Source organism: Myotis nattereri, assembly GCF_964212035.1.
Source record: "Myotis nattereri genome assembly, chromosome: X".
Taxonomy (NCBI): Eukaryota; Metazoa; Chordata; class Mammalia; order Chiroptera; family Vespertilionidae; genus Myotis; species Myotis nattereri.
In genome coordinates, this window is record NC_138078.1 from 145,218,998 (window position 1) to 145,235,094 (window position 16,097).

Here is a 16,097-nt window from a genome sequence, read left to right on the forward strand (position 1 = left end):
TACCTTATGGAACTGTGATCTTAAATGTGGAAACTTTCTTGAAAAAGACAACTGTGAAAATAACACAGAAGGGAAAATTTAATCCTTCATCCTTTCTAAACAGCTAAAAGTTGATTTTGAATATAATTATTCAGAGAGCATTCCAAAGATCATCTTCTTTTTACTTTGGTTGCAGAGTGAAATTCGTTCCATCTCCGTAAACCAGTGGGGCTCTCAGTTGGGTCTGAGTGTTCTGAGCAAGCTGAGCCAGCTATACTGTTCCCTGGTGTGGGAAAGCACTGTCCTCCTCTCCCTGTGTACCCCAAACAGGTAAGGGATTGGTCATCTCTCATTTCTTTCCTAACAGAAAAACTAAGCTCAGTGAGCCTGGAGTATTGGTCTTTAGTCAGGGATAGAAGTGTGCCGGGGTCCAACCCCAGCAGGTCCAGGGGTTCCCAAAGGTGTGGACGGAGTCGGCGAAGAAGGAATGACACGGAGACAGCGTTCAGTTGATCAGCAGCCTAGCCAGGATCTCCAGCCAAGTTCTGGTCTGGATCTCCAGAGAGGTTCTGCTGCTTATTGTCTTGTTACATCCATATTTATCCCAGTTGATTTTAATCCTGTCAATTTCTATTACAAAGGGTAAGGCGTTTCTTATCTCCATTCCAGGGAGTAAAGATTATGTAGCTTAAGCATGATTGTTTGTAGTGATTAACTGCCCTCCTGGCACTTAGTTAAGGAGTTTCATCCCCTCCCTGACTTCAGGGAAAAATTCCTACCTAGGGAAACAACCTTTCTAGGAGAGGCATCCCCTCCCTGACTTCAGGGAAAAATTCCTACCTGGGGAAACAACCTTTCTCGGAGAGGTGACCTTTGTTAAAACACACAGCGCTAAGGGGAGCAAACATATTAAGAACAGTATGCCATATATGCCAGGTCCCTTAAAACAGCAAGGATGGACCAGCTCCCGGCAGAAGTGTATAGGAAAGAGTTCAGAGCCTTCTTTGTCTGTCTTAGTCCGTTCTGGCTGCTATAACAAAATACCACAGACTGGGTACTTATAAACAGCAGAAATTTATTGCTCAGTGTTCTGGAGGCTGGAAGTCTGAGATCATGGTGCCAGCATGATTGGGTGAGGGCCCCCTTCCAGGACACAGACTACTTGTTGTATCCTCACATGGCAAAAGGGACTAAAGACACTAGTCCCATTTGTGAAGGTTCCACCCTCATGACTTAAGCACCTCCCAAAGGCCTTTCCTACTAATACCATCACATCGAGCATTAGGATTTCAATATACAAAGTTTGGGGAGGGGCACAAACATTCAATTTGTAACATTGTCCTTCTCACTTACCAGCTTAGGGACTTGCTTAAAAATCATCTTGTGTATCTGATTTATGGTGAGTCAACATAGTGGGTGTTTAAAATTTGGCCTGTTGTTAACCAGATTGAAAAAGTGGAGTTGGAAACCTCGTTGAGTGCTACTTCAGGAATTTGATCATTGAAGGTGTTCTATTAGGTCAACTTAACCTGCTATAGGAAGGGATAGTGTCAGCTAAGCAGGTTAGAGACCAAGCATAACATAAGAGATGAACTATCCAAGTTTTTTGCCTTTCTATTTCTCTTGTTGCAGCCTACCATCTGGGTGTGAATTTGGCCAGGCGGACATGCAGAAGCTGGTTCCAAAGGATGAGAAGGCAGGTACGACCCAGGGCGGAAAAAGAGCAGGTAACTCCAAGAAACTAAAATCTCAGCCATTCTTTTAAGTTCTGTCTGTCTTTACAGGTCGGTTGTGAAGGTTTAGTTTAACATTCTAACATCTATAATTCTCAATTTTTTTCCTTTCATTGATTTTTTAAAATATGTTTTTATTGATTTTTTTTTTTTAGAAAGAAAGGGGAAGTGAGAGGGAGAGAGAAACACCTGTCAGCTGCCACCTACATGCCCCCTACCAGGTAGGGACTGAGCACACAATCCAGGCATGTGACCTGACCAGGAATCCAGCCTGTGACCTTTTGGTGCAAGGGATGATGCTCATCCAACTGAGCCACACCCATCAGGGCCTTTTCATTGATTTTTAATTATTTAAAAATTTAGCTTTTTATCCATTTTTTAATAAAAAAAATATACACACAGTGGTAAAAATTTAAAGATGCAGTAGAAAGAAGAATCACCCATATTTGTATCACACACAAAAAAACAATATTTAAAAGTGTCTTTCTAATCTTTTCCCCTGAGGATATATTTTATTAACATAGTTATAGTTGTCTTAGATAGAATATTTTACAGATGTCTTTTCACTTAAAACATTAAGTGCCATGTAAAGGTACAATGAATTAATCATTCCCTGTTAAGTTTCTAATGTACTATTTTGAAAATGAACATCTTTGTATGTAGTGTTATGCAACTCTAAGATTAATTCCTAGAAATGACCCTATCAAAGGGTTTGATGGGACTTGAATTTTTGTATTTGCTTGTTTTTCAGAAGCTTAATATGCTAAATAATTTTTAAGTGGCTGTGGAACACTAAAAGCACACTGTCCAATATGGTAGCCTCTAACTATGTGTGACTGTTGAATAATTTAATGTAGCTAGTACAACTAAAAAATTAAATATTTTTCTTACTCCTTCATTCTCCCCCACCCTCCTTCCTGTCTCTCCCTCTCTTTTTTTTTCTTTTCTCTTGTTAAGGGGAAGGTATTATGGGTTGAAATGTGTTTCCCCTTCCACCCCCCACAAGCTCCTCAGAATATGACCTTATTTGGAAATAAGGTTGTTTCAGATATAGTTAATTTGAGGTCTTAGGTTGGGTGGAGAAAACTGAATTTTTAATTTTTATTAATTTAAATGTAACAGCTGTTACCCTGTTCACTAGTTGGACGACTTTTAAGTATGTTTGGAACAACTTGGGTATGTAAATCTTTTTTTGTTTCAACTAAATTGTATCAAATATAAACACAGATCAATTATTATGAAGTATAAAATAGATACCTTTTTAAAATATTTAGCATTGAATGTAGATTCTTGAGAATTTACATTTGATTACATGTTGAAAGAACAATTTATTATCTTGGATTAAACAGTATATTAAAAATTATACTTGTTTCTTTTTACATTTTAATCTGCATAGTAGAAAATTTAAGATATATATAACTCACATTATATTTCTACTAAACAATGCTAATTTAGAAAATAGCTTTTATGTTATAGCACAATACAAATTCCAAATTTCAGTAAGCAGAAATGATACACAATTTTCTGACCCTAATGTAACAAACCACTTTAAAATTAATAAAAGCCACTTTTTTAGAAAGTTTTTTTTTCTCCTATATTCTGCATCAGGGAGGAAATCCCTTTGATAAACTATTAAGATAATTTTATGTATAAAAACCTACCAGATAGCTTTAAAATTTATTGAAATTACTAAAAGTGTAAATTAATAAAGAAAGCAGACATAACTTATGAGACAAATAAGGACTGATATGACAGTATGGGAGAGGTTACAGAATTAATAAAATATATACACATCTCTGACAAGGTTAATTTTAGAGAAAATGAACCAAACCAACAATTAGAATATCAAAATACATCAAATTTAACTCAAGGAAAAGAACTGAGGACAAAATTAAATTCATTGTCAAAGAATTACCTTCTCTAATCCAGATTTTTTTTTTCCCCAGCAGTGTCTTTCACACATTAGACAAAAATGACTCAATTTGCACATAGTTTTTCCAGAAAATTTGGTGGGGTGTTTTATAACGTTTGCCTAAAGCCAATTCTTACATCTAAGAGCACGCACACACACAAAAAAGAGGCATGTCTCACATTTATGTCCAAAAATCTTAAATAATAGGGTTTATATTTCTACAGTGGTGTAGTCTATGATGTCTGCTTTGAGTTTACTAATAAGCTATAGAATTCTAGCAGGGCATGCTCCTTGACAGTATAAGGGCACCATGCACATTGTAGTCTGCCTAAGTGGTACCCCTGGATCATGCAGTGCCTGCAATCAAGCGTATCAATCAGTACAGTTTGGGATTTTTTTGTTTTGTTTTGTTTTTCTTTTCAGATATAGGAAGATTCTTTTCAGGTTTGGGACTCTTCAGAACAAGGAACCAGGTAAATGCTGGTTTACCATGGTCTTACTGATTTTCTCTTATGTCTATAGATGGGGAGCAGGATGCCACAGCTGGAAGTATGGATGCTTCTACCCAAGGCTTGTTGGAAGGCATTGGGCTTGATGGTGACACATTGGCTCCTATGGAGACAGATGAACCTACTACTTCAGACTCTAAGGGCAAATCTAAAATCACACCTGCCATGGCTGCCAGAATTAAGCAAATCAAGCCTTTATTGTCAGGTGAGTGATTCTTTTTTCTACTCCCTTTTCTGGCTTTCAGAGCCTTAACTAGTTCTCAAAAAATTGAGTTGGTATGGCTGGCTGTATTGTTCCCATTAAGGAAGTTTAAAACTTTGGTGGCTCGCCCGGGCCGATGTTCCTCAGTGCATTGGCCCATGCATCAAAGGGTTGCTGGTTCGATCCCAGTCCCTGGTCTGCCCTGGTCAGGGTGCATGTGGGAGGCAACCAATCCATGTGTCTCTCTCACATCAGTGTTTCTCTCTCCCACTCTCCCAATCTGTAAAAATCAATGGAAAAAAATATCATCGGGTGAGGATTACAAAGGAAAAAACTTCGGTGGCTTGTTTTTAGGTATACTTTATTGAGTGTCGACTATGTGATAGACTCTGTATTTATTGTTAGGAATACAAAGATAAGAGAATCACTTCCTAAAAACCCTCTACCCTTTCCCTATCTATAATTCCTTTCCTGCTATTCATTCTTCAACTGCAAATGGCTTCTGCTTCCACCAATTCCATTGAAATGTCTTACCAAGATACCTACAACCTCCTTAATGCTAAGTTTCTTGAATTTGTTTCAGTCCCCTTGTCACTTCCCTACAGCATGATAGTTGACCTACCATGAAATGCTCTATTCTTGAAATGCTCTATTCTCGACTTTTGTGGTATAAAACTACTGCTTTCCAGTTACCTGTCTTGCTATTCCACCCAGTCTCTTTCTCTGTCCCTTAAACATAGCAAGTGACATAGTTAATTTATTTGTATTTTAGTAAATTCACTTTGACAACTTTGGAGATAACATTAACATGATACAAGACCACATTAAAGATGTACACTAATCTGTCTCTACCATTTTTGCCTTTTAATGTAATATCAATGTTTGGAAGATGTTTTTTTCTGTTCCTCAGTATTTGCCAGTTTCTGCCACCTGAATGTAGAGGAAAGTGAAGGTGTTAACTTTAGACTCTAAGGGCAAATCTGGGAATCGAAGGTCTGTCCCAAAGCAAGCAGTAAACAGCCTTTGGCGTTTCCATTTTCTATCTTAAAACCTTGAAAGTTCTAATTTTGCTTAATTCTTTTGTTTTAATTTGAAAGTCTACCACTAACCCAAATTGAAGGAAAATCGAGCTAGAGGATGGCTCATGTTAACCTCCCCTATCTTTGTTAGACCTCTTGGACTATGACCTTAGAACATTCTGAGGTTTCTGTGTGGGTCCACCTCATACTTTTGATGTCAATTTCTTTGTGGTTGCTGATATTGCTGACTACCTTTGAGCCACTTTGGAACAACTGAAGGCGGTGGTGATAAAGCACAAACTTAAGTTTGGGTGCATTAGATTTTCAGAATCTGGGCATATTCAACCTCTAGCCAGGCAATGCAAGTGTTCAAGTACAGAGAAATACTTTAAGAAAAGCAAGTTAACACAAAAATATAATATGCTTAGACATATCTTCTTTTTCTGTGCATTTCCTTTTACATTTGGGTTGTACTTCTTTCATTCAACCATATATACCAGCAATTCTCAACTTTTTCATCTTGTGGCACACATAAAGTAATTACTAAAATTCTGCAGCACACCCAAAAATATATTTTTTGCCAATCTGACTTTAAAAATTGGTATAATTTTGATTCATTCACACTGATGGCTATTGTGTTGGCTATTGTCACTTTTTTATTTGACAATCTAAGGGAAACGATGTCAGTGCCCCTGACTAAATAGTCAGGTATTTTATGTTTTAAAAATTTTTGTGACACATGGCATACTGTTTGAAAATTGCTGACATATACCAAAAACATTTCCCAAAAATGAAAACCTGAAATACTTATAATCTACCTAACCTTATGAAAGCCACTTAGAATTGTTTATCCTTTTCCTAGCTGTCTTTTTCCCTTTGGGGATTATAAGTGACTTCATAACCCAGTAAATCTGTTATTTACTTCAGTAGTTCTTATTGCTATGTTACTCTCTGCAAAGTTGGTTTCAATTTATACTTCCTCTAACAGTCTGAATACTTGTTTGACTTTCGCATTTGTTATATATCGAGTGCCAAGACACGTCTCTGTCTCCTGCCTTTAAAAGAGGCATTTATTCCCTATGGAACTTCCCTTTTGGATTATGATGTGTAGAGACAAATCCAGGTGTTTCCTAGGTGTTGGGTGTGAGGAAGTGGTCAGTCATAAAAATGTATTAATGGTAATGTGTCTGTTATAAATGAAACTAATTCTGAGAATACTGTCAGCCTTATTCTAACTTTTGGATTCCAGCCTCTTCCAGATTAGGCCGAGCACTTGCTGAGCTGTTTGGACTCCTTGTTAAACTTTGTGTGGGGTCTCCTGTCCGCCAGAGAAGGAGCCATCATGCTGCCAGCACTACCACAGCACCGACACCCGCTGCTCGATCGACAGCCTCTGCCCTCACTAAGCTCCTCACAAAAGGCTTATCTTGGCAGCCTCCACCATATACACCGACTCCCCGCTTCAGGTGAGGTTCTGCTTAAGAGACAGAATCAAACTGACTTGGTGGTCTCTTACTCTAACTGTGTTACGTAAATACAGTTTAGAGAACCTGTTTTGGTTCTACTTAGTCTAGAATACAGAGATTTTTAAAGGATTTATAATCAAACTGCATTTCAATAACCTTGTATGTTTAGTAGGTAGGAGCCTTCTTAGAAACTTAAGAAATTTTAATAAGCAGACTAATCACCCACCTGCATTTCAGTCAGATGAGTGCAATGTTAAATTTTACTCTTGGCTTCTGCATGAATTTCCCATTGTGTTAGTGTCTGCCTCAGAGAATGTTAAATATGTTTTTTCCCTCTTTCAGGCTAACATTCTTCATCTGTTCAGTTGGTTTTACATCCCCAATGCTGTTTGATGAGAGGAAGTATCCCTACCATCTCATGCTGCAGAAATTTCTCTGCTCTGGAGGCCACAATGCTCTTTTTGAGTAAGGATCAACTTTTTAAGCCACCTATCTTGTGACAGTGGGATGCATAGAGACACCCATTGGTTGTACCCTTTCACATTTTGGGCACTAGCCATTATTTATTTCCATCTTTCTTGGAAGGTGTAGAATTCAGCCTTTCTGGAGGTGTTTGTAAGGGTCTCTGCTTTTCCTCATTGGTGTTCCAATGTCTGGTACATATTTTTCTAATAGGCTTGTCTTTTTCTGTTGTTTCTCAATATGATCATTTTCTGCTTCTCAGTCAAAATTTTAAGCTAAGTTTCACTTTTTGTTTATTTTGGCTTTAAAAACTAATGCTAGAAGTGGTAATCATTTTGCAATATATATATGTGTATCAAATCATGACATTGTACACCTTAAATTTACATATGTTGTATGTTAATAATATCTCAAAGCTAGAACAAAGACCAAAAAAAGGTAAATCTAATAAATGTTGGGACAGATTGGAAGCAGTGGCTCCAAAGGGAGGGACATGTAGTGCCAATATAAGGACTGGGAACCTATCAAATGTCCTTTTTTACCACTACCCCATCTAAAATACTAATGTTCTCTCTCCTTATTTTCTCTTATTTGAATTTAGAACTTTCAACTGGGCTCTGTCAATGGGTGGCAAAGTTCCTGTTGCTGAAGGATTGGAGCATTCAGACTTACCTGATGGCACAGGAGAATTCTTAGATGCTTGGCTTATGTTGGTGGAGAAGATGGTGAATCCTACCACGGTGCTTGAATCTCCACATTCACTGCCTGCCAAATTGCCTGGAAGTGTCCAGAACTTTCCACAATTCAGTGCCCTCCGTTTCCTTGTGGTAACTCAGAAAGTGAGTATTCAGCATTCTAAAACCAAGAGGAATTTCTCATGCTGACTAGGTAGCTCCTACTCTGATTTGTGCTCCTTGATTAAATAACTTGATTATTGGAGAACCATTAGATTCTACTCTCAGATAGGGCTGCATTACAGAAGGGAATAGGGATCATTTGAGAATTTTCTGTGGTATACACATTTGAACCTTAAACTTCAGATTGATATTTCTAGGTTGCATTAAATGCCCCTTCTCTGTGCTTGCTTAGGCCCCTTCACTACTGACCTAGGATTTTGTTGTAGGCATGGACTGATTGTGGAAGGACTTTGGCTTATTCCTCAACAGGGCTTTTTGAATTGAAAAAATAAATGATTTTCACACAGCCTTTCAAATTATTTCTAGGCAGCATTTACTTGCATCAAGAACCTGTGGAACCGGAAACCCCTGAAGGTGTATGGTGGGCGAATGGCAGAGTCCATGCTGGCCATCCTGTGCCACATCCTCCGAGGAGAGCCTGTAATTAGAGAAAGACTGAGCAAAGAGAAGGAGGGGTCTCGAGGAGAAGAGGATACAGGGCAAGAGGAAGGTGGCTCCCGCCGAGATCCTCAAGTCAACCAACAGCAACTGCAACAGGTACTAAATACTGACCTGATACTCCAGGGCCTAGACTTTGCACCTGATAGAATACAGTGCTTGTGGGCTTTCTAACTTTCTATGCCACTAAGTGCCTGGTCCGGTTAGCCAGGATATAGATTTAGATTTTCTCTTTATCTTACTGTTTGGTTTTGGTTTTTTGGTGTTTGTTTTCATCTTTAAACATGTAAACCACATTTTGAAAAATGTGAGCTAGAAGCAGTAGTAAGGTGGAGGTTGAGGGGTAAGCACTTATGAACTTGACGTTTAAATTTCAAAAGAATATTTAGCATAGTCCTCTGGGCACTTGTATATGTGTTCTCTTTATGTCCAGAGACCTGTTGCAATATGACTTCTATATATACATGCCATAATTTTTATAATAACTAACAATTGCTCACTTGAAGAAAATTGAGAAATACAGCAACATATTTTAAAAGGGTAGTCATAATGTCACCACACAAGATAATTATTGTGTTCTTTTTTTATCATTTGGTTCTATGCCTAATTTTTCTTTATTTATCTTTATTGTTGAAAGTATTACAACAATCCCTCATTTTTCCCACATTACCCCTCTCCACTCAGTTCCCACCCCACCCCAGGCCTTCACCACACTATTGTCTGTGTCCATGGGTTATGCATATAAGTTCGTTAGTTAATCTCTGCCCACCCCCTCTACCCCCTTCCCTCTGAGATTCATCAATCTGTGCCATGCTTCCATGCCTCGACTTATTTGTCAGTCCGTTTATTTTGTTCATTACATTCCACATATGAGTGAGGTCATGTGATACTTTTCTTTCTCTGATGGGCTTATTTCACTTAGTATAATACTCTCCGGGAGAGTATTATACTGCTGTCTCAAAGGGTAAGAGATCCTTCTTTTTTTTCCAGCTGTATTGTTTTCCATTGTGTAAATGTACCAGAGCTTTTTATCCACTCATCTACTCATGGGCTCTTGGGCTGTTTCCACGTCTTCACTATTGTAAATCGCACTGCTATGAACATAGGGGTGCATGCATTCTTTCTCACTGGTGTATCGGGATTCTTAGGATATATTCCTAGAAGTGAGATCACTGGGTCAAATGGCAGTTCCATATTTAATTTTTTGAGGAAGCTTCATACTGTTTTCCACCAGCGTGTACTATGGTTCCCTTTTCTCCACATCCTCACCAGCACTTACTTGTTGGTCGTTGATTTATTGATGGTAGCCAATCTGGCAGGTGTGAGGTGACACCTCATTGTCGTTTTAATTTGCATCTCTCTGATAATTAGTGACTTTGAGCACTTTTTCGTATGTCTCTTGGCCATCTGTATGTCCTCTTTGGAGAAGTGTTTATTTAGGTACTTTGACCATTTTTTAATTGGATTGTTTGTCTTCCTTTTTTTGAGTTGTATGAGTTCTTTATATATTTTGGAAATTAACCCCTTATCTGATGTATCATTGACAAATACTGTATGTTCTCTCATACAGTGGGTTTCCTTTGCATTTTGAGGATGTTTCTGTTCTCTGCCTAATTTTACATAGTTACCGTCATATATTATCTAGAATTGTGTTGGTGTCATTAAGAAAATGGGGTTTTTTTTATGTCTTAGTCATTCCTTTATTGCGGATGTTAATTTTCTTATTTGGTGTTGTAAAGCTGTGGTATATGGTTTCTTTCCGTACATCTCATGATTATTTCCCAGTGATAGAAAACCTAGGTCATTTTTTCGGGCTCTTGTTCTGTTGCTAGTTTGTTTTCTGAAAGGTAGGACCAATTTTTGCTTCTGCTGTTGTGATTGTTGAATTAGAATAATCCTATTAATGATAATAACCATCTAACTCCATTTTCTTAGGGGAATCATCTGCCCCATTGTGCAGCTCTAATGCTCGAAAGCACCAAATAGACAGGTCCATCTGTGTTACCTATCTTAGCTTATAAATATTCTCAGTTCCCGTGAACTTAGACAAACCTGTTTACTTCTTGAAAGGGTTTCTATCTTTTTAAAATGCGTTTGGTTTTCTCTTTTACTGTGGTTCTGAGGTCCTACATTCTTTTTGTAGCTCATGGACATGGGCTTCACAAGGGAACATGCCATGGAGGCCTTGTTGAACACCAGCACCATGGAGCAGGCCACAGAGTACCTTCTAACCCACCCTCCCCCAATCATGGGAGGAGTTGTTCGGGTGAGTCGGCCCAGGGGCTCTAATCTTGTAGGACACTGGTTTGGCTGCTGATGTGCTTTTCTCCTCTCCTGCTTTCGTCACTGGTCTTCCCTTATATAAACTACTTCTCATTTGCAGACTTCTTCGTGCCAATATTTTCTTTTCCTAATAACTCTTCTAGCTCTAGAATGTAATAAGCAGAAGTTCCCTATCTCCCAGGCATGCAAATTACTGGACTTCGTTTGCAGAAGAACTCTTAAATCCTCCACAGTCAGAAAGCCATGGAAGAGGCTCTCTTTTCTGACATGCAGAATAGGTGGCACGTGGCACATTAAAGCTCCCTTCCTGTACTTAATTTCATTGTGATTTTCCTTCTCTGTTCTTACAGCTACCAGGTAAGTCTAGTTCAGTTTTACTCTAGAAAGCAGCATTCGGAGCCCCTTCTCTAAAGCTTGAGCACAGATGTCTGGTTCCTTATGAAATGGGGTATATATAGTTGCTGCATATTCTGTTGTTGCTCTGTAGGATCTGAGCATGTCCGAAGAGGATCAGATGATGAGAGCTATTGCCATGTCTCTGGGACAGGATATCCCAATGGATCAAAGGGCGGAGTCACCTGAGGTAACTAGAATACAAGGCATCCAAAAGGGCCTGACACATTAATCTTAGTATTTCTTTGAACATTCTGCTACGAGTACAAAGTAATTGGTAGAATTAAAGTCTAAAGAAAAACATGGAAGTATTCATTCATCCCAACCTTGTATTCACTGATCTACATTGTATTGACCTAAAGCTTTAAGTGGGGCAGATGAAGCATTTCTCTTTATTGTCAAATCAAATAAGATACCCCAAATGTACTTGGTTGTATCCATTAGGTCAAACTTGGGTGTCGATTTTTAGGTAAAAGTTGGTTGCTTCTGTTTGCTATACTGACAGAGAATGCAGGACAATGTATATAAATGATTTTGTAGGACATAACGTAGGTTTCTGTGAAGAAATTGGCAATGTTTTAGTGGTTGGAGGTGTCCTTCTTCTATGCTTTCCTTGTCTTGCCTTAGCCTTTGTGGCTGCCCTCATACTTGTTGCCCCATAATAATGAACATATTGCTTGAGGAAAAGGTTGAGGGTATTCATATGATAAGGCAAACACATTCTTAGAGTCTTCCTAGTCTTTGTTTCTTCAACTCTTCTGTATGCCATCACTCTTCCTTCCCTGCCTCCAGGAAGTTGCTTGCCGGAAAGAGGAGGAGGAAAGGAAAGCCCGTGAAAAGCAGGAAGAGGAAGAGGCTAAATGTCTAGAGAAATTCCAGGATGCTGATCCATTGGAGCAAGATGAGCTCCACACTTTCACAGATACCATGTTGCCTGGCTGCTTCCACCTTCTTGATGAGCTGCCAGACACAGTGTACCGGGTGTGTGATCTCATTATGACAGCAATAAAACGTAATGGAGCAGACTATCGGGACATGATTCTGAAGCAAGTAGTCAATCAGGTAAGCTCTCAAGGGGCCAAAAGACAGGATTTTATAAGGTGGTTTTCCTGCCATCTGTCAAAACCTAATTTCTTTAAAAGATTAATATTTTTGCAATTTACCCAACGTGGATGTGGTATTCTCTCTTTTTGAATTCTCTAGATCTGGTAATTAGCTCTTTCTTGAGATGTTCCTACAAAAAGTAAATTAACTACTTCACAAAAATGTCTTTGAAAGGAAAATAAAAAGCTTTCTGTTTCTAGGCATTTCTTCTTAGATTCATCTTAAATGTCTAAACTGTGTCTCATTCCTGAGCCAAGTTAAGCCCCCTGAACTAACAGTGAATAAATGTTTTTTTCCCTCCCCTCCTGTGCAACAACCACTTGACAAATGAGTCCCCATCCTGATGAATGGTTGTGACCTGTTGTTTGTCTTTTTTGAGCAGTATTTTTCCTCATTATGAAATTAATATATGCTAATTGTTAGAAGTAGGATACAAAATAAATTCTCTAAATCCCCACACAAATAGATAACCAGTTAACATTTTGGTTGTATTTTCTTTACTATTTTTGTATTTAAATCATTGCAATTTTATTTTATATTTTTTAAGTTGAAAAATGAAGGAAGAAATCAAAACGTGATGTATGTAATCAAAACTTTGGTATATGGAATCATCACAAAAGTAAAAGACAAACTGAATAAACCATTTTCTCACAAGAGATGACCAGGGTTTAGTTACCTTTAATCTATATCAAGAGCATATAGAAATGATTTTAAGAAAACTAAACCCTTAATATGAAATGACAATTATATAAATTCATTATAAGAAATTTAACATGCAGCCTGGCAGGTTTCGCTCAGTGGTTGAGCCTAAACCCTTGAACTAGGAGGTCATGGTTGGATTTCTGGTCAGGGCATATGCTCGTGTTGCAGGCTTGATCCCCAGTAGGGGGCATGCAGGAGACAGCCAATCAATGATTCTCTCTCATCATTGGTGTTTTTCTCTCTGTCTCCCTTTCTTTCTCAAAACAGTGGGAACAATATCCTTACGTAGGGATTGGCAAAAAACAAAAATAAAAATACCTAGCATTTAAAAAGAAAGAAATTTAACATGCAAACTAAAGCAAGACCAAGTTTTTTTTTTAACATTTTGGGTTTTTGTTTTTAATTCTGGGGCAGAATATTGTGAAAGATTACTGATGGGAATATAGGTTGGCATAATCTTTGTTGGGTTGACTATATGCATCAGAAATTTTTAAAATATTCATTTCCTTTAATTTAGGATTTAGGCTTCTTGTAATTTAGCCCAAGAAAATAATCTTTAGAGATTGTCCTGTAGTAGCACACATCTTCTTTTAATACAGACATAATATCTCAATAGTATATACATAATTATTTATCCACCCTCTTTTGGCGAATGTGTTGAGAGTGGAGTATGAGTACAGGGTTGAGAATGTTTTGACAAACCTTATCAAACTCTTATTTACAGTTATCTGACGTGGCCACTCCTCTTTTCTAGGTGTGGGAAGCTGCTGATGTATTGATCAAAGCTGCTCTTCCCCTAACAACAAGCGACACAAAAACTGTGTCAGAATGGATCAGTCAGATGGCCACCCTGCCCCAGGCATCCAATTTGGCTACTAGAATTTTGCTTTTGACCCTGCTTTTTGAGGTAAGATTTAGATCTTTTAGTCCCTCTGTTTCATTCATCAGAGAATTAATTGAACACTTATTATTTGAGACATTGAAGAAGGTAGAGAGAAATGTAAGGCATGATCTCTGCCTTTCATGCACCTGCAGTTTCTTGTAGGCTATAATGCACATAATTAAATACAAAATACAGCAGTTTGTACATGAATGTCAGTGAGTTCAGGGAGGGTATATACAACACTTCCGGATAATGAGAGATAGGCTTCTCAGAACAAGTGTTCATTAATTGAATTGAGTCTTAGAGGATTTGGGGAGTAGTCATTAAAAGAGGTATTTAGAATTACTATTGTAGTTCTGTTGTGGAATACTTTTGGTCTCTCTGAGGAAACCTGTAAATGGCAGCCAAAGCAGGGTAGGTGGTGAAAATTGGATAATGGGCATCAGGTAGAATCTGACTCTTCTTTTGTACCTGGTCAGTCAGCAGGTTTTTTGAGAGAAAAGAGTATTTTGGCCAAGACATGTTCTTATTCCAACCAACATAGGAATTAGTAGGCAATTGATTTTGAACAAATGACTTCATTTGTCATCATGTTTCATAGTAAACCCTGAACTTAATGGAGTTCAAGCAACCTAGGAGAAAAGTTCAGTGTATGTGTCAAACTATAGTCTTGGTGCTTTCCCTTGTAGTGAAAATGGCAGTTCTTATTATAGCACTAGAGGCCCGGGGGGCGGGGGGCGGGGGTTCCCTCAGCCTGGCCTGCACCCTCTCCAATCCAGGACCCCTCGGAGGATGTCTGACTGCCTGCAGGATCAGGTCTAAACCAGCAGTCGAACATTCCTCTTGCAATCCAGACCGCTGACTCCTAACTGCTAGCCTGTCTGCCAGCCTGATTGCCCCTATCTGCCTCTGCCTGCCGGCCTGATCACCCCTAACCGCCTCTGCCTGCTGGCTTGATCACCCCTAAGTGCTTCTGCCTGCTGGCTGATCACCCCCTAACTGCTCCCCTACTGGCCTGATGGCCACTAATTGCCTCTGCCTGCCGGCCTGATCGCCATTAACTGCCTCTGCCTGCTGGCCTGGTCGCCCCTAACTCCTCCCCTGCTGGCCTGATCGCCCCCTAACTGCCTCTGCCTTGGCCCACACCACTGTTGCTTTGTCCAGAAGGACATCCGGAAGATGTCCAGTCTAATTAGCATATTACCTTTTTATTAGTATAAATTTGTAAATAGGTTGCAAAGTACAGAATTCTGGGGGTCCCTCATAACATTATAACATAAAGAGAAAATTGTAATAGTCTAATATTTTCTTCTAGTCCTTTTTATGTGTGTTTAAAAAATTGAGATCAGATTATTTTAAAAGTTGTATTTTCTCTCTGTATTATATTATGAATATTTCCCCATGTCATTTATATATTATTCCATCTCTGGACATCCCATTCTTTAAGTAATTGCCTATTATTGGACATTTAAATTACTTCCAGTGATTTCCTGTTATAAGTAATACTTTAGTGTAGCCCCTGTAGAGCAAACCATTACCTAGGTTGCTGTGTTTAATTATTCCATCTTCCTTGAAAGATTGTAAGGGTTCTCTGTAAATTGGAAGCTTTTCAACTTCAACATAGTTAACACTATATAACCTAGATGACAATCCTTAATGGTATTAATGATATTAGTAGCAGTTTCCATATTAAGCACATACTAATGTGCTAAGCACTGTGTTGGGCACTTTGAATATATAGCCTCATTTAATCATCACAATTACCTTGGAAGTTGAGATTATTTCCTTTGATCCATGAGGAAACAAAGGCCTAGAGAATTTAAGTAACTTAGGTCACACAGATGGTGCATCATGTAGAAGTGGGATTTGAATTCAGCTAATTCTAATAGTGTTCACCCCTGTGATTACTGACTAGAAGTTGGTATATGTTTTATTTTTTTCCCTATGATTAATCAGGAGTTGAAGCTACCTTGTGCTTGGGTGGTTGAATCTAGTGGCATCCTTAATGTCCTAATCAAACTCTTGGAAGTGGTTCAGCCCTGCCTACAGGCTGCCAAGGAGCAAAAGGAGGTCCAGACCCCAAAGTGAGTTTACC

The 16,097-nt window shown here is 38.6% G+C and overlaps 1 protein-coding gene across 1 annotated transcript in view; it reads left to right on the top strand.

Moving 5' to 3' along the window:
- The window catches only part of HUWE1 (HECT, UBA and WWE domain containing E3 ubiquitin protein ligase 1), a 133,406-nt gene that overhangs the window by 86,021 nt on the left and 31,288 nt on the right, over nucleotides 1–16,097 (top strand). The window contains exons 30-41 of the mRNA XM_081115440.1: nucleotides 176–309; nucleotides 1,612–1,706; nucleotides 4,147–4,338; nucleotides 6,604–6,820; nucleotides 7,163–7,285; nucleotides 7,884–8,121; nucleotides 8,506–8,736; nucleotides 10,781–10,903; nucleotides 11,408–11,503; nucleotides 12,106–12,375; nucleotides 13,874–14,026; nucleotides 15,959–16,086. Of these exons, the coding sequence (XP_080971566.1) occupies nucleotides 176–309; nucleotides 1,612–1,706; nucleotides 4,147–4,338; nucleotides 6,604–6,820; nucleotides 7,163–7,285; nucleotides 7,884–8,121; nucleotides 8,506–8,736; nucleotides 10,781–10,903; nucleotides 11,408–11,503; nucleotides 12,106–12,375; nucleotides 13,874–14,026; nucleotides 15,959–16,086 (2,000 nt within the window). The remainder of the gene's footprint in view (nucleotides 1–175; nucleotides 310–1,611; nucleotides 1,707–4,146; nucleotides 4,339–6,603; nucleotides 6,821–7,162; nucleotides 7,286–7,883; nucleotides 8,122–8,505; nucleotides 8,737–10,780; nucleotides 10,904–11,407; nucleotides 11,504–12,105; nucleotides 12,376–13,873; nucleotides 14,027–15,958; nucleotides 16,087–16,097) is intronic.